The sequence below is a fragment of the Sinocyclocheilus anshuiensis genome, unplaced genomic scaffold (genome assembly GCF_001515605.1).
Source record: "Sinocyclocheilus anshuiensis isolate Anshui unplaced genomic scaffold, SAMN03320099.WGS_v1.1 scaffold343, whole genome shotgun sequence".
Classification (NCBI taxonomy): Eukaryota; Metazoa; Chordata; class Actinopteri; order Cypriniformes; family Cyprinidae; genus Sinocyclocheilus; species Sinocyclocheilus anshuiensis.
The window spans coordinates 207,573-226,347 of NW_015549598.1; the positions used below are offsets into that span (position 1 = coordinate 207,573).

Genomic DNA, 18,775 nt, shown 5'->3' on the forward strand with positions numbered 1-18,775 from the left:
ATATACAGTATATATATATATATATATATACAGTGTATATATATATATATATATATATATATAGTGTGTATATATATATATATATATATATATATATACACACACACATATTTTATCATACATCATTTAAAAAACATGTTAAAAAGAAACATTTACAATTATATTATATACATTTTTAAAATGTAATGTAATTTTACATCTAATATTTATAATAAGAATTACATATTTACTATAAATCTGTATGTTAATGTTAATTAAAATGTTGTTATAGACGTACATTTCAGAAACAAACATTTACAATTATATGCATTGAAAATGTAATATATTTTATATTCATAATAAGCTTTTTAGTATTTAACAAATTTATTATAATTGCATGTTAACAAAAACAATCAAATGTAACATTAATAATGTTACTAATGTTGTTTAATACATGTAATAATTTATGGAAAATTATGGGGAAACATGTTTGTAAAACAGCCATTATGTTTCAGTTCTGCGACTGTTTCAGAGATGACATACTGTAGCTGTATGCGTATTTTATGCTAATATACAGTCAATGTTGAAGAATAGTTCATAATACTGGTACCTATCGGCTGAGTGGCCCCGGCGGGTAAGTTGGCTCTCTTGCGTGGGGTCAGGGCAGCAGGCTGGATGGGCAGGATGCCCCCTAGTCCCTGAGACTGGGATTGTGCAGCTTTGGGCCGCTGGCGTGGGGTGATGGAGGTTTCAGTGGTGGGAATGGGGTCTGTAAGTCTATGGGACAAAACATGGAGACACAATTTCAGGTCAAATTTAATGACCACATTAATATGGAGTAATCTGGAGTCTCTATTCACGTACCTCGCCTTGGTCTGAGTTTGGCTCTTCTTCGCAGCTGCTTCGCTCGCTCGGATTGGCTCAGGAAGTTTAGCAGGAATGGGAGAATTCTGGGGTGACACATTTCCGATTAGTCTTGTTTTTATGATTTCAGGCATTCTTGCAGGCTGACACACACACAAGCACCCAATCCAAAAACTGATCCCAGAGGTAAAAGCACTGACCCAACAACAGGCCGAGAGTGATCGCAGGAGAGGAAGCAAAAAGACTAACCTTGATGTTTTGGACAGGGCAGTCCCGTCTGCCAAGTTTGAAAGCAAAGTAGGACACCTGATAAATGTCAGGCCTCTTATCAGGGTCCGGTTCCAGCATGTACCCTGACAAAATCACCACCACAGAGGGAAGGAAAGAGAAGAGAGAGCAGGAGAAAGAGAGATTGAGCATCACCACTTGACAGACAGAAACAGGGCAGAGCGAATGATCGTTATCAAGTTGTTCAAAACCAATTTCTACTTCCATGAAACACAAAAGGAGATGATTTTTAAGTTCTCCTTTATATCCTTGACTTTTTTTCATATAATTAAAGTAAATAAATGAGGACTGGGGCTGCCAAGCTTTGTGTCAGGAAATTAAAATTTTAAGGAAATTAAAATTCTGCCATAATTTATTCACCATTCCAAACCTGTATGCATTTCTTCTACTGAACACAAAAGAATGTTGGCCAATTGACTTCCATTGTATTTTTTTTTCTGCACAATGCAAGTCAATAGGAACCTTTTTGTTACCAACATTCTTCAAAATGTATTTTGTGTTCCAAAGAAGAAAGTAAGTCATTCAGGTTTAGAATGACATAAGGTTGAGTAAATGATGACAGATTGATGACAGCGACCACTTTTATGGAACGCAGCAGCATGACTGGAGCCCAAGACAGCCCACGGCACCTCAGTTTATCTCTCTGCACTACTGGTTGCAGCTAGGGGCTGTGCAAAAAATCTAATGCGATTTTCATGCGCATCTTGTAAGTAAAGCCGCTTCTGTGATTAGTAGTAAATCTCCAGCACGTGCGTTCAGATGGAGCGGCATTTACTACACAGAGCCGTAGTTCACTGACAAGCTACACGACATTGCGTTCATAATCGGCAATGAATCGCCTGCGATTTTGAACGCGATTTTGCGTAGCTTGTCAGTTTTTTGCACAGCCCTAGTTGCAGCTAACATCAAGTTCAAGACATTGACGCTTGCATAGTCTACATCCCTCCTCCAGAAGTCTGTGGTCAGTAAGCAACGCCTCATGGTACTATCACACAGTAACAAAATCTGATAGGAAAAAAAATCCTCTATGCTTTTCCTTAATCCTCCCTGTTGTAGCTTGTACTATTCTACATAATGTCTTAAACTTTGTATTATGAGCACTTCTCACAAACAGCACACAAAACATATCAACTTTAACAGTGATTGTTTTGTCATTTTGGACAGTACATGTAATCTAATTCCATAATCAGTCCCCTCTGCTTTCATCAATGACTAGGATTTTCTCATTCCCCTTTGGGTTCAGCAGAAGAAAGAAATGACATGAGGGTGCATAAATGATGACAAAATTTCATTTTTGGCTGAACTACCGCTTTCAAGTGAGACCCACAGCCATACTGTGCCAGTGGTGAGACAGCAACAGAAACCTGGTGCGGGACGTGAGCAGAAAGGTACTGATACTTACGGATGAGACGGTGCATGTCCGGGGAGTAGCGGGAATTGTCTGGAATGGTGAAGTTCCCATCACAGATGGCCACCTGACTCTCGCCAAAGGGCAATGTGAAGAAACAGAGTTTATAGAGCAGACAGCCCATTGCCTGAAAGAAAGAAAAGCCCAAGTCACTATACAGTATACAGCCATAATACAATATAACAGCCTTAAATAAAGTTAATTAAACATTATTATTACTACTGTTCTTTAATTTAGGCATGGAAGACTGATTCAAAAAGTGGAAGAAAAAGCCAATGACTTTAAATATCTTCTGACTGGCTTTCATATCTTTGAGATGTTTAATTACCCAGATGTCTGCTTTAGTGGTGATGATTTTGCCATTGTACAGATTCACCATTTCAGGAGCGCGATAGGACAGAGTTGTGTACCTAAACAAAACAGACATTTCTTTTTTTTAATAAAACATTGTATTATAACTAGTGTTATTTTTAAAGAATACATGATATATCTGTGACCATATTTGAATCGTTCAATATAGTCTTTTTTTAATTATTGGCATCATTTTAATAGCACTGTACGGAAAGCAGAAAATACAATATATTCTATGTCAATTTTCTAATAAACTACACATTGAATTATTTACAATTATTCATTTAGATATCACTTATCAAATTCTAATTATTACAAGCAATTTTAACAATTTCACTTAAAATTCTATGTTGAAGGATAAACAGTACAGTCTCATTATCCATCATAACGTATATTGGCCATTATATAAATTAAAAAAACATACGTTAAACAAGAGTGCCAGAAGTAACAGATATAATTGAAGTAAAATGCTGTTATACACAGTGGCGATCTGTAAGAACATTTTCCAGGGAGGCTGATGTGTACCATCACATCCCGTGTTTTGTTGAAACACACAAATACACTACCGTCCAAAAGTTTTGGCTCTGTACAATTTTTTAATGTATTTTAAAAGAAATCTCTTATGCTCACCTTACTGACCCTAAACATTTGAACGATACTGTATATGATCTCTCTCTAATATGCCCAGTCTTCATTAACACCATGCTATAATCCTTCAAATCACTCACCCAACACTTGTCAAAATGAAAGTTAATGGATCAAAAATCATGCAGTGCTTTTTACAGACCATCATTTTGTAACACAATGTATATCCATTCTGAAAGTGAAAGTGAAGTGTAGCCAAGTTTGTTGTCCCATACTCAGAATTTGTGCTCTGCATTTAACCCATCCAAGTGCACAAACTTTGCTATGGCACAGTTGGGGGTTCAGTGCTTTGCTCAAGGGTCTCGAACCCGCAACCTTTGGATTACAAGTCCGTCTCTCGAACCATTAGGCCATGACTGCCCCATTGATCAATAGCCTAAATTATCAATAGCCTTCCCTAGCATTCGTGAAGAGATTTCACTCAAATCAGGTACCGCACATGAGAGAACATGTCAAACAGAATACATATTTATAATTTATATGCATTAAAGTTATGCACATTAGTAAGAAATTGATTAAAACCTCTTCTGACAGACCACCACTGGTTACAAAACAAATTCAAATTCACAGAAACCGACTGATTGGAAAGAATTACTTTTTAATTTCGTCCTCCACCACAGTCACTCCTTCATTCTGGGGGTTCTGGAACTTCATGGTTGCGCTACCAAAATCACACAGAACATAGTGTCCTCTGTCATGAAGGAGGATGTTTTCCACCTGCAAAGAGAGACAGACATCACAGGTGATGTTTTTAAAAAACACAAATTACACTCCAGTACAACACTGCATCTTCAGCTAATGAAATAAATCATTTGAGAAAAAGCCCAAGGAGTCGGTCTCAGTATACTGATCAAGTGTTCGCTCTGAAGTGGTTTTTACCATAACAATCAGTCACAAATGGCTGTTAACTATGATTAATTCCATCAAGGGTTCAAACTGAAAGTTTCAAACAATTTCCTCTTCTTAGAAAATAATGCTTCTCATATTAAAAGTAGAAAAGGAGGGGGAAGAGCAGAAAAAAAAAAACTAAGCAGAAAATAAAGGAACCTTGAGGTCTCGGTGGATTATGGGAGTTTTGTACTGGTGCAGACGTGCCACAGCCTCACAAGTGTCACAGAAGATCTGGAGCGCTTCCTGTTCGCTGAAGCCTGTTTGCAAACGCTGGTTCATCAGGTTCACCACCTGACCACCTGCGCATAAACAAATGTAGGGATGGCAAACGTTACAATACTTCAGTTCCAAATCAATACTAATACCAAATTCTGAAGAAATCTTTAGGCAGAAGCAAAGCAAAGCAAAACCATTGTTTTTTCATGCACTGGTAAATTTGGACATTTTGGTTCCATAACATGTCTTCTTTTAGCGGGATGAAAACAGCCAAAATACACATTTAAGTGTTTGTTTTATTACACTTTGTCTTTTTGAATCTGTAGATTTCAATTACAGTTATTTCAAAATGCACCGAGTCCGAAATCTCCACTTCAGCAGCACTTAGACCAAACTTTACAGATTTATTCCTACCATATATAATTAATTCACCTGCTTTATATAATATTTTATTGCTAAGATGATTTTATTTTTTTTCTGGCTGTTGACAGCATTTTATGAAAGAGAGATCTAAAATCCCCCTTTAACTCTAATGTCAACAAAATGAATTTCAGTTCTGGAAATGCATTTAAATTTGTGCACCTTGTGCACATCAATATCACGTGACACAGTTGCTCTTTCTGAAAGCGCATTCAATACATCCAAATGGTAGGCCTCTAGTGAACACTCAAAAGAAAGAAACAAGCTCTTTTGGAAGAAGAATCAATCATCTATTTGAGGCTTTACAATAACATCTAGCACAAAATGAACCAATATAGACATACAGAAAGCTTTTCACATGAAGAGACAAAAACCTTTTTGAATGTGCATAAACCACAATGAGATTTAGCCTTTTGTGTTAGTGCTGTCAGGAAATGTTATAGTAATTTGATGAATGAAAAGCTTTCTCAAGGCTACAATGGAGGCCTGAAATCTATATAAAGAACGCCCCCAGGTGGATGAATTGTATAAATACAGCACAGGTTCTGCATAAATGGAGATTAAGGATGCCATAGTGAAGACATTTTCCTAAGAATTAATACACTTGAGACAACATCAATATTACCGATTACACCGCACATTTTACAAGATGAGATATTTGTCAGTTATATAGTAGGCCTATATAAGAAAATTGGAGAAAGAACAGCTTATTAGTTGTTCATTTTTCATTGGACAGACATAAATACTGAAGTTGTGTAGCTTTAGTCCCATCATTTTCAACACTGTTTGCCATCTAGGTGGTACTTGATGAGAAGTTTACTCTGTTAAGTGTATGTTTGGTTTCCCACATAAAGCACAAGACGGCTGTGTGCAGAGGCATCGTGGGGCTGAAAAGCAGACTTACCTCTGCAGAAGTCCATGAGGATAAACACCTCCCACACTTCTCCACCTCCTACAGCCGTGATGCTGGAGTCCAGGAACCCAACGATGTTCTTATGACCATTGAGATCCCGCTGGAACACAGTCCACAAAGAATAGAAAGAGTAGTAATGAGCAGATATCACAAAAATACTGAATTTTGAATATTCTACTGTACAGTTTTTTTTTTTTTAATGTTTCTTATAGTCTCTTGTGCTCACCAAGGCTGCATTTATATGATAAAAAATAAATATTGTATAATAATATTACAATTTAAAGTATTTTCTATTTTTTTGTTTTAAATATTTAAAAATATAAGTGATGGCAAAGTTGAATTTCCAGCATCAGTACTCCAGTCCTCAGTGTGATCCTTAAGAAATCATTCTAATATGCTGATTTGGTGCTCAAGAAACATTTCTTCTTATCAACAACATTGAAAACAGTTGTGCTCAGGGTTGCCAGGTTTTCACAAGAAAACCCGCCCAATTGCTACTCAAAACAATCGAGGGGGTCCCCAGTTAAAAATCCCATTTCGGGGGATAAAATACACGTTTTTGGTGGGGTTCCCCAGCTAAAATTCGCATTCCTGGGGATGAAGATTATATTTTTGGAGTCCATTCAACCCGCGGCAACAGTGTTAAAGTAGCCCAATTTAGTAGCCCAGACTTGGCAACACTGGTTGTACTGCTTAATATGGAAGCCGATACATTTTTTCATGATTTTTTTGATTAACTAAATGTCCTTACTGTCACTTTAGATCAATTTACTGAATACAAGCATTAATTTCTTTGAAAAATGAATTGTACTGACCTCTTAAGTATTTGAAGTGATGTAAATCATGACTGTACAATGTAAAATGTCTTGAATGTCAATTCTCTCATCATTGCTAAAGCATAGAAGACACTTCAGCACACTCACCATGATCTGGATCTCACAGTTGCAGACCTGCAGGTCATGTTCATTGTTAACGTACATCCTCTTTAGGGCACAGCGCACTCCCTGATTGGTCCGCACCAGGAAGACAATAGCGAAGCCACCTACAAAAGCAAACACACAAAGTTTAGGTGGTTTGCTGAAAGCTCAATGAGTGCAAGAGTAAGATATTTACACCACAACACTGCCTCCACGTGGAAATCAGTAGGAAATTTAATTCAGTTTACCAAAGAATGGAAGTTTTTTTTTTTATTATTTATTTTACTTATTACATAAAAATATTTTATTATATAAATAAAGAAAACAGTACCCATCGTTATTATTCTTAATTATTTAACTTCTTGTATTACTAGTTGTATTCAACCACTGGTTGCCCTGTCCGCAAGTTCATAAAACAGATCAATCACATTTCTGCATGCAAGCATTAAATTGTTTTGTTGATCCAGAAGTTTTAGTGGAAGCACTCAGAAAAAGCATAAGCAGGTGCGGGCAAATGTGAACAGAATACAGACGCTTGGTCTAAGCAGCTTGTACTCTTGGTGTTATAGTCCATGCTTATATGTACAACCAGACATCAGAGGCTGTATATGTTTGCACTCAGATTTGCTGTGTTGGCATAATATGGTGTTATTCCTCAAAGCAGACACATGGGAAGCTGGTGGAGGAAAGTAGGACACATATTTCATCAAGGATCTTGCGCTACAGGAACAGTCGATTTACAGTCAAACAATCAGTGACTGCATCTCTCTGCAAAGCAGCTGTTATTGGTTTTCTATTGTAGAGCTGAGAAAAGATGCTGAGAGGTGTTTGAACAGGACAGACGAGTCTGAGATGCACCAGGCCTGAAAGTCTATTAGCTTTGTTTCTAGTTCCATCTGTGAACTGGAAATCAAATTAAACCGAGTAAACAACTGTGTTTCCTTCACATCACTGATAACACATGCAATTCATGATGATGCGATGAATGCTTGCCCTCATGTAGTTAACCAATCTAAATCAGCTTTCTTCTGTCCACCACAAAACAGGTTTTAGGCAGGATGCCGCTTTGACAGCACCCGGAAAACATTTACTTTCATAGTGTGGTATAAAAGTAGCGTCAATATTATGCTTAATCTCCTTTTGAGGAAGAAAGCAAATCATGTTTAAAGCAACACGAGGGAGAGAAAATAATTACAGAATGTTTATTTTTGGGTGAACTGTGCCGTTAAATTTCTCATTCAAAAATGGATCTTTGAATCAACATCAATATATCAGGTTAATTTTTTTATACACTATCAGTCAAAAGTTTGGGGTTGGAAAGATTTTTTTTTTTTTTTAATGTTTTTAAAAGAAGTCTCTTATGCTCACCAAGGCTGCATCTATTTAATCAAAAAAAAATGTGTATTGTAATTTTTTTTTTTTTCAGGATTTATTATTTGATAAATAGAAAGTTCAAAAGAACAGCACCTATTTAATGGAATGCTTTTGTAACAAAGTAAAAGTCTTTACTATCACTTTTGATCAATTTAATGCATCCTTGCTGAATAAAACAATCTTTTATATAAAAAAAAATTTGTAGTGAACCCAAACTTTTTGAACAGTACTGTAGCCTATATCTTTTTAGTTTTTTTACACAATGTGCCAAATTAATTTTTAAAGCACAAAAACTCCATACAGTCTCTCAATTAATATAAAAACTGCATGCTAATATTAATTAATATAATATTAATTCTAAAAAAAAAAAACAATAAAATGTTTTTTAAAATAGTTTTCGATGGTGTATAAGATTTCACAGCACAGGACATGTCAACACCCAAGTACAGATGAGCAGGGATTTCCAGACAGAGGATTTAGGCAACTAAATAAAGCTGCCAGAGGAGTTGAGAAGAGTGCTGAGATCTAACCACAGTTCACCATCAGGCCATGCTACATGTTTGCTGGATTAAATTATCTGTAACTAACTGCTGTACAACACTGAACATCAAGATGGTTGAAAAGAAAACATTAAGTAGTGATTTGTCAACCAGGCACATTGATCATTCAGTATTTGGTCATTTTGAAATGATCAACATTGGCCAATCTGCTTCTGCAATTTTTTGTGAATTTTGAGAAAATATTGCACATATACATATATATAACTTCTCCATGCATTCACAATATTGGATAAGGATTTTTAAAAACCATTTTTGAGACTGAATTAAATACTGTAAAGCTGAGCATAATTATAAACTAATTAATTACACAAATTTCCAATATATTTCCAGGTTGCCCATGATGACCATGTGAACACTAGCACTCTGTAAAGTCTGTAAAATAAATCAACATCTATAAATATCAATAGTCAAACTTGGATCTTGTTTGGAGCACAATCAAATGAAATTCACCCAGTCTGAAAGGATTTCATCCTTGAAAGAGTTTTAGATGTCGATCGTGGTTTGATTAACTGAATGTTTAAAAATCTTTGGACTATTAACTGAACTGATTAGGTCCAAGGCCTGCATGGAAAAGATTAAACATCAGCCTGAAGTACCTTCTGCCAGAGTTTCTTCTACAGTGACCTGGTGTCTTCCTACAGTGAAAGCCCGTCCGATGAAATTCCCACCAACACTGCTGCTGGATCCAGAACCTCCAGCTCCCCCTCCAGAACCGGGTCCAGAGCCCACCAGCTCCCTCCGGGAGTCAAAGAACTTCTTCATGATGTATTAACGATCCCCTAACTACTTATTTGTGTCTATAAGAAACTGAAGTGGCTTGGTTGTTCTGGTGCCAGAGGTCTAGATCAGCTGTGACTGTCAAACATGGACTCGCAGCCCAATTCTGGTGCTGATCACAGCTTAAATGAACCGCATAGCAACAAAAACGTACTAGTAAATAAAAACAAACAGTATATGTGCTAGATTAATACATCACAGTTGAGTATATCCAAATAAACAGCGTCAATCAGTGATGGCCTGATATGATTAAAGTGTTTGTCTAGTGTCTATATAAGGGACACGGGCCCAAATCACGATATAAATATTTAAATCCAGCTCAAATTAATGTAAACATTCAAACCCTGTTGAAAAATGAACCTTCAAACGTAAAGCGAAGAGAAAATAGTGTTTTGATGGATGAAAGTCAAACTCTCCATCATCAGCCAGCTGTGCAGCTCATTAACATCTGAAAAACCAACCACTTTTCACGGAAAAACAGATGACATGCAGATATTGATCAGAATAATGGATAATTTCATGAATTAAACGCCCATAATCATATTATTTCGTCTCTTGTTTGATGAAAAAATTATAATTTAAATTCCACACAGTCAGCTAGGCGCTAACGCTAGCATTCCTGCAAAACCTGCTCAGACGCGTGACACATCTCATCTGCGCGCTACGTCGGAGGCCTGCCGGTGAACGGTGAACGGATGCGGTTCGGTTTTAATCGGACAGAATCAAATTCAGGCAGAAATGAGCGTGTTGCTCATAGCGATTCTCGTCTGCCGCTTCGGATGCTGCAGATGCGCCAGCTAGCTAACCGGAAAACACACCGGAAGAGTGAAGCCTTCTTCTTCTTCTTCTTCTTGTTAGTTTTATGGCGGATTGCAACCATGACTTATCAGGTGCATACCGCCACCTACTGTACCTACTGTATCGTTTTCGCTGCTGCTCCATACACAAAGCATCCGTAATCTATTGTTGACCTCATTAGAGCCCTATAAATATACATCAGTGATTGTTTATCTGCTCCCCAGTCTTTCCCAACTAATGCTCTCATTAAGTTTATAACTTTCTTACATTTTGATTCCACCTTTTCCGTATGTACTTTCCATGTACCCTTTTGATCTAACCACATACCCAAATATTTAAAACAGTCTACTGTTTCCATATTGTTACCATATAACTTTAAGTTCTGTTTGTCTATCCCTTTCTTCCTGGTAAATAACATATGACTAGATTTACTTGGAGAAAGCTTAAAGCCCCAGTTATATGACCATTGTTCTACTTTTCCTATTGCTTCCTTGATTTTACTTATCACACCTATGGGATCTCGTCCTCTTACCCAAATGGCCCCATCATCTGCATACAAAGCTGAACCAACTCTTCTATCCAAATTCATAAAAATATCATTAATCATTACATTAAATAACACTGGACTTATAACGCTTCCTTGTGGAATTCCATTAACAATTTCAAATTCCTCAGACACTTCTGATCCCACTTTAACTCTAAATCTTCAACGCAAAGTTCAGTCATCCAGTCCACGCTCCCAAAAGGAGACGCTGACTCCCGGCGAAGAGTGAAGCCAGCGCTATAGAAACTATAATAAAAGTCTGAAATTCTTGATAATTAAAGTCGTTTTTTCCCCTTTCAGCAGATGATCAGTGGAGGAGGCAGTGAAAATTTTGACCTTAGGAGGTCAAATTAAATATTATATGAGCAGAGTATTTAATATGAGCAGAATGTGTGTGTGTGTGTGTGTATAGCCTATCTATCTATCTACACACACACACACACACACACACACACACAGTCTGACAAAAGCTATTGGCTACTGTCAAACAAAAATTTATCCTGATTGCAAGGTTTAGGAAAGATATTGACTTCAGTTGTGTAAGGAAAGAAACGAGAGCATTGTTCAATTATTTTATATTTAATAATTATTATTTTGGTGTTTTATTTGACTTTTTTGTTAAACTTTTTTTAACAAACATTAAAATGCTACTCAGATTTATTTTTCTTTTACAATATAATATTGAATTTAAAAGATGGTATATAAGAAATGTACTTGTATATGGAAAATAATTTTCCCGCAAATGTAAATGGGCATCACAAAACTTTTACTCATTTTAAAATAGAAATAGGTCACTACTTCCATACTTCAAAAGCAAAACAGACATTACTGCAGATCCTTAAATCTATTGTTTGATTGATTGATTGATTGATTAACAATAGTGCACAACATGATTGTGTTCGTTGTTCAAACTGTTGCAATAAAAAATAGTTTACAGAGACAATAAAGCACCAATAAAAGACGAAGCAACTGTGAAAGAGGTTTATGTAAAACAGTGGTACTTTAAATTTTGTCAACTTTGCACCAAGAGGGGGTGCTATAACTTCATATGCAAATGACGATTAAAGACGAGACGCAGTCACTTGTCATCAGCTTCATGTACATAATTACAAAATGACTTTTTTTGCTGGAAGATGTCAGATAGCTGGCAGCTTTCAACTTGTGTTTATCCACGATAGAAAATTTGCATCCTCTAATCTCATGCAATTAATTTGACTTCAAACATTCGGGACAATAGAGTTTAGAACAAAAAGCAATTAAAGAAACTGTTGAAACTGACTATAAGCACAGCTGAGACTTGTGGCAGACTTCAAAAGCTTCAGTAAGCACATGAATGATCATGTGGGTGAAAATCAGCATGTCAACAAGCGAGTCCTAGTTTCAGCACACTGTTCCACGGGTTATGAACTGTTCAGTCTCTCATCTCAACGTAATGTAAAGAGGAGGGGCCGTAAATGAGGAACTGTAAGACGATTCTGTCCATACAGGCCAACACCCACTAAAGTTGGCAACAAAACTCAGAAACATTCTCCTAAATCTCCACGTCCATTCAGAGTAACGGGTGCCGTGCATCTCTGAATCCAGCGGCAGCGCTTCAGCAGGTAAGACGCTAAAAGTAAAAACTCCCATCCGCTTTCCTCAATAAACTTTAACTTCGTTTTCATGTTATTCGCGTCTCTTTCCGCTCTATAACGAATGTTTATAAAATCAGCTTACTCATGTAACAGGCGAATAGAAATCACGCCATGGAAAATAGAACTTAATCGTGTTTCGAAACGTGTTTGTAAAATAGTTTTCTGCTAACGTTTTGCGACAGCACTGTACGCCCATATTCCGTCACGTGACTATATACCGCTGAACATGATCCTTTGAAATGTGGCTTTCATTAAAATACAATGAGTCATATTGCTTTGCATGGCAAATTAATTAGACCACACACTTTACAAATGCAAGACAATGACCTAGATCTAGTATAGTCAGCAAGGAAGGATATAACCACAAGAGGAAAAAAAAAACACAAATTAAATCTCTTTATTATATCTCCATTGTTTCGCCTAGATCAGGAGTTTACAAACTTTTTGATGCTATAAGGACCCCCCAAATATGATGACTTCCTTGTGAAGGACCCCTTTGTTAAAATATAAAAGCAGCTGTAAATTTTCACGTATGACAATCTGTTTAGGCCTGTACTGTGTGTGGAAAATATTAAATGTAATATAAAGATAACTAAATCAAATAATTGTTTCCTAAATTAAATAATTGGCTTTTGCATTGTCATGATTTTATAAATGAATTGTTAAAATATCTAAAAAATATTTACTTTTTATTAAGTTGACCGCAAAAAATAAATAAATAAATAGATATGCAAACGTTTCTGACGAACAAAAAATTGTGAATATCTTGACTTTTGACCAGTCTTTAGAAAACAGAAATACATAACATTTAGTAAATGTTGACATGAAAAATGTTAAACATATTTCACTAATATAACAAACATGAGAGATTTGAATATAGATTCAATTTTCATGTAATTCTTACCATTCTAGGCTATTATCTGCATTTTTATTCGCTTTATACCATATGTCAAAAGTCTTGTTTCTGTTTTAATTTCTTCAGAGGAATCTTATTAAGTCGATGACTAAATAAATCATAGCTAAAACTGAGAACCCTCCTGAGCAATAACATTTTCCTTTGGGTCCTAATTTGCGGGTTCCACTGGTAGGCAGATGCTGAGCTCTCTCTAATAAGCGCTAAATCTTTCATATGAAACACTGCAATACGTTTTGAATGTCAATGAATTCATCTGTGATGCTGAGGCTCAAAATCAAATGAGGTTAACAGTGTTAAAGTCGCACAGCATGTGTCAAATATAATGTCAGCAGGCTCTTTGAACGTACAGCACATTGTATGCAAAGAATAAATTATTAAAAGGTCTTAAATGATGCACTGTAGTCATGGGGCCGCTGTCAGTGTTAGACAACAATGAAGTGAAGAGAGACCGCTTTGAGAGCCAGATGTCTCTGTGTTTTAAATGAGGTCTTCTGGGGGTTAGAAAACGTTGTGAGTTTATTGTTTGAAAGGGGCAACTGATACTGAGCATTAGGCTGTTAATTACCAGTTGAGCCTCTTCTGCTTAATGAGCTGAATAGTAAAGTGGAAACCATTTTGCTAGTGGCATCCAAAGGCCTTATTTATTTAACAGTGTAATTAACCCTGTTATAAGATCTGAGTCCTAAATTTCACTTAAATAAATCCCTAAGAACCTGGGATGCGTTTCTTAAAAGCATTGTAAGCCTGAGTACATCAAAGAAACCATTGGCACCAATATAAATACAATTTACGATTAAAATGTTTTTAGAAAATGCATCCCTGGTCTGTTTCATTATTATAAATGTGTCAAAATAAAACTTTTTTTGCTTGTTTGTGGATTTCAAAGACATATATTATAAAATAAAAATGTATTATAACACACCACTTTTGCATTTCATCATGAGTTCCTTATATCTACTGCATCCATATTTTTCATAAGCTTGTTTTTTTGTTTTATTTCTTGCCTTTAGTGTTCTCATCTCTTCATCTCAAGACTAAAACCTTTCCTCCATCACAATGGCAGCGGTAAGAAAAGTATTTCGAATGTGAATACTGTCATCTTTTTCATGTCTGAAACATTGATGCGTTTAGTCTCACTTCTAGATGATTCAAAGGCAGTTCGTTTTAAATGAATTGTATCAATATCACACATTTGTAATCAAATAAAAGCTTTTTCTTGTTCCTTCTCATTTTCCTTTGCCAGTCAAAAGTCTGGATCTTGTAAACCTTTTGATATAAACGCTTCTGCATATAAGTGCTTGAAATTAATTTTGTTGAAAAAAAGAATGTATGTGAATTTTGGAAGGGTGGCAACTTTTAAATAAGTTTAAATATGTGACCCTGGAGCACAAAACCAGTCTTAAGTCGCTGGGGGTATATTTGTAGCAATAGCCAAAAATACATTGTATGGGTCAAAATTATAGATTTTTCTTTTATGCCAAAAATCATTAGGATATTAAGTAAAGATCATGCTCCATGAAAATATGATGTAAATTTTCTATTGTAAATATATTAAAACTTAATTTTTGATTAGTAATATGCATTGCTAAGAACTTAATTTGGACAACTTTAAAGGCGATTTTCTCAATATTTGGATTTTTTTTGCACCCTCAGATTCCAGATTTTCAAATAGTTGTATCTCGGCCAAATATTGTCCAATCCCAACAAACCACACATCAATGGAAAGCAATATTCAGCTCAAAATCAATATTTATTCAGCTTTCAGATAATGCATAAATCTCAATTTCGAAAAACTGACCCTTATGACTGGTTTTGTGGTCTATGGTCATATATAAGATTGTTATAATGGAAAATGGTTGTGTGAGAAATATTCACAATAGAGAATGAGTACACCACTGTTTAAAAGTCAGTAAGATTTAAAAAAAATAAATTAGTACTTTTATTCAGCAAGGATACATTAAATAAAATCCGAAGTGACAATAAAGATATTTCTAATGTTATACAACATTTCTATTTCAAATAAATGCTGTCAAACTTTCTATTCATCAAAGATTTTTACAAAAATATTAAGTAGCACAACTGTTACCTACATGAATAATAATACGAAATGTTTCTTGAGCAGCAAATCAGCATATTAGAATGATTTCTGAAGGATTATGTGACACTGAAGCCTGGAGTAATGATGCTGAAAATTCAGCTTTGCCATCACAGGAATAAATTACATTTTAAAATATATTAAAGTAGACAAGTTATTTTAAATTATAATATTTCACAATATTACTGTTTTACTGAAATAAATAAATGTAGCCATGGTGAGCATAAGAGAATGTAATTTTGAATTAAATGTAATTTTCACATTTAAGAAATGTTTTACCTTTGACACAATCTGAGCTTAAAAATATGCAAGTTGTCATGCAGCCCTGTGACAGCAACTCAAGTTTATACTTAGGTTTTGCACTTGTTAAATCTGTCTAAAGGTGGTGTTATCTCTTCTTTTGCTGTAGTTGGGCAACCGTGGAACCGTGACTGAGGCATCAGGCTTCAACCCAGAGGAAGATGCCCAGAAACTTTACAGTGCTATGAAAGGAACTGGTAAGTGATCTACAAATCAGAACCGGGCTTCAAGATGAATGTATTTACAAGATCCATTTTTTTGCCCATTTGAATGAAATGGGAATCATCACCTGGTTGCATTTTGAAAGTGTTTTATCAGGTAGATCAGAGAACTAAGTCTCTCTTCATTTCCAGTTAAAACTGCAAGACACCTGTGGTTTAGCTGGGCTTTCGTCCAATGCAGAGTAGAGGTTGATTCTTTGGCATTCGTCCTGTAACCGAAAAGGTGTTTCCTCATTGAGCTTGGTGGCATGATGTTAAGAATGCAGATTTCTAGTTAAATGGAAAATCAGCTGGTTTCAGCAGCGTGACTTGCATTACGAAACACGACTCGCACTCACACTGTTGCTGTTTGACACAGGCTCGCTTGTTGGCCTTAAGTGAGTTATGAGTAACATGCTGTTTAATACTTTAAATAACAGTGAGCTTGTGATTCTGAAAGTGTCAAAAATGTCCATGCAGTGCAAGAAAATGTCTTGCCGTTTTACGATCAAGCATGTGATGTACAGCCTGGGGCTTTATGGGTAATGTGTAATTTGATACTTTAAATAACAAGCAGTTTGTAATTACGAAAGTGTCAAAAATGTATATGCAGATATTAAATTGAAACCCGTCATCATTTACTCGACCTCAAGTCATTCCAAACCTGCAACGCTTTCTTTCTTTCTTCCATGGAACAAGGGAGAAATTCAGCAGAATATACAATTCACAAAAAAAAAAAAAAAATAAATTCCACAAAAATATTAAGCAGCACAAGTGTTTTCAAAATTGATAATAATAAGAAATGTTTCTAAAATTAATTTAAAATGAATTAAAATACAGAAGTTGTACAGTAAATAATTTTTTCTCACAATTTTAGTTTCTCCTGTATTTTTTATCAAATAAATACAGCTTTGGTTAGCATAAGAGACTTTCAAAAACATTATTTATTATAGATGTAATATTTATTATACCATACCATATGTATACATTTAGTAGCACATTATAAAACACAATATCCATTATCGATGTGTTTTGGAGATAACCAAAGGTTAAGAGAATGCTGTTATTGGCTGATGCTGGTAATCTCAAAATGGTTAAATAAAAAATGAAATGACATAAGGTTGACTAAAGGTTGTCTACAATTTTCATTTTTCCATGAACATGCTTTAACCAAAACTGAATGAATTCCAGGTACCAACGAGGCGACTATCATCGAGATCCTCGCCCATCGCACTATTGCACAAAGGCTGAAAATCAAGGAGGCTTTCAAACAAAGTGTGGGAAAGGTAAAACCCTCAATACTTTCATTTAACCAACAGTTGCCATTCTCTGCTGTAAGATCTATAAAACTCAGACCTGTAGCCCATCATTAACAGATCTCATTTTGGACCAAAACAACACGTCTTCCTGGTCCAAATTAGGGAAGCTTGTAGTCATGTTCTTCTCTTTGTGGAAGGTCCTAATGGCAGGGACGGTGTGAGCAACCATCAGGTTGTATTTACCTAAAACATACGGTTCACAAGGTGATTAGATAACAATGTTGACCATTCTTGATGATTGTGTAGTCGGTATGAAGGTAGACAACGCAGAGTGTATCACTGATAAGAGATGCTGTTGACTCCAATCATTAACTCACAAAGAGTCCATCTACAAACGGTGTCTTTCGGGAGACATCGCTGCTTTATAACTGTCTGTTATCATAACAGAGTATAAAGAATGCAGCATTGACTTTTATTGTACTTCCTTGTGGTTTCCCTCTATTAATCGGTAAACCTCTGTAACTCTGTAAGCTGGTCAGGGAAACTAGAAACAGTAAAAGTCACGGTCAGGTCTTGCTGCTTATGTTAATGGAAACATTGAGTGAAGCAAAGCAAGAAAGTGAGAGTCATTGTGGGGGAAGTTCTGGACGGTCTCGTGGACACAACACCCACCCAGACTTACAGCACAGTTACAGCTGTAATTACAGTTTTGGTCTGCAACAAAACACTATTTTCCAACACCAAATCCATTTGTTTCTTCTGTGATGTGAGATGTGGAAGTAAAGCATGAATGAATACATCTAAGAAGAAATATTCTACTTTTAAGCTTGATATGCCTGGGTTTGTATGCTGTGCTGTTTCTAAGAACAAACTAACACTGTTTTCACATGTGGTAAATAACACTATTTTATTATTTTATTAATTATTATATTTACTATTTTATTCACTATTCCCATTCAGGAACTGGTTGATTGCTTGAAGTCAGAGCTTACTGGAAACTTTGAGAAGGTTGCGGTAGGCCTGATGATGCCTGCCCCAGTGTATGACGCGTATGAGCTGAGAAACGCCATCAAGGTTAGTGAGGATTGGGAAATGTGTGAAGTAGCACCCATTTCAAACTGTATGTTTCACATGAGAGCATTTTACTTGAATGTGCATGGCTTCTGGTGTCAACCACTTCGAGTTGTTTTAGTTGTACAAAAACAGCCCGTTATGCTGCTTGATGTTGCAAACTGGTATTTATCATATTATTTTAATTTATTATCATATAATAACACATTGGTTTGTAGCGCAAATAGTTTTACCGTTTACTTCTTCTAGTTATATAGCTTACTTCCACATCTTAAAATAACAAACTGGAATTATCATTGTTAAACACACCCACAATAAATCCAAGCACCATACACTGAAAGAGAAAACATATATA

General features: G+C 35.8%; 2 protein-coding genes across 5 annotated transcripts in view; one reads left to right on the forward strand and one right to left on the reverse strand.

Moving 5' to 3' along the window:
• Window positions 1-10,433, reverse strand: part of aak1b (AP2 associated kinase 1b) — a 31,595-nt gene extending 21,162 nt beyond the window's left edge. For 3 of the 4 annotated variants that reach the window (XM_016447177.1, XM_016447176.1, XM_016447175.1), the window contains exons 1-10: window positions 9,423-10,432; window positions 6,899-7,017; window positions 5,967-6,075; window positions 4,583-4,725; window positions 4,131-4,252; window positions 2,868-2,949; window positions 2,534-2,666; window positions 1,093-1,196; window positions 844-929; window positions 590-756 (exon numbers count right to left, since the gene is read on the reverse strand). In XM_016447177.1, coding sequence (XP_016302663.1) covers window positions 590-756; window positions 844-929; window positions 1,093-1,196; window positions 2,534-2,666; window positions 2,868-2,949; window positions 4,131-4,252; window positions 4,583-4,725; window positions 5,967-6,075; window positions 6,899-7,017; window positions 9,423-9,588 — 1,231 coding nt within the window. In that variant the 5' untranslated portion in view covers window positions 9,589-10,432. Of the gene's footprint in view, window positions 1-589; window positions 757-843; window positions 930-1,092; window positions 1,197-2,533; window positions 2,667-2,867; window positions 2,950-4,130; window positions 4,253-4,582; window positions 4,726-5,966; window positions 6,076-6,898; window positions 7,018-9,422 lie in introns of all 4 variants that reach the window. The other variant, XM_016447179.1, reaches the window with a different exon arrangement.
• A 1,924-nt stretch (window positions 10,434-12,357) lies between these two features.
• Window positions 12,358-18,775, forward strand: part of LOC107658584 (annexin A4-like) — a 14,106-nt gene continuing 7,688 nt past the window's right edge. Inside the window, exons 1-5 of the mRNA XM_016447180.1 lie at window positions 12,358-12,546; window positions 14,506-14,560; window positions 16,000-16,087; window positions 17,282-17,376; window positions 18,310-18,423. Coding sequence (XP_016302666.1) covers window positions 14,552-14,560; window positions 16,000-16,087; window positions 17,282-17,376; window positions 18,310-18,423 — 306 coding nt within the window. The 5' untranslated portion in view covers window positions 12,358-12,546; window positions 14,506-14,551. The remainder of the gene's footprint in view (window positions 12,547-14,505; window positions 14,561-15,999; window positions 16,088-17,281; window positions 17,377-18,309; window positions 18,424-18,775) is intronic.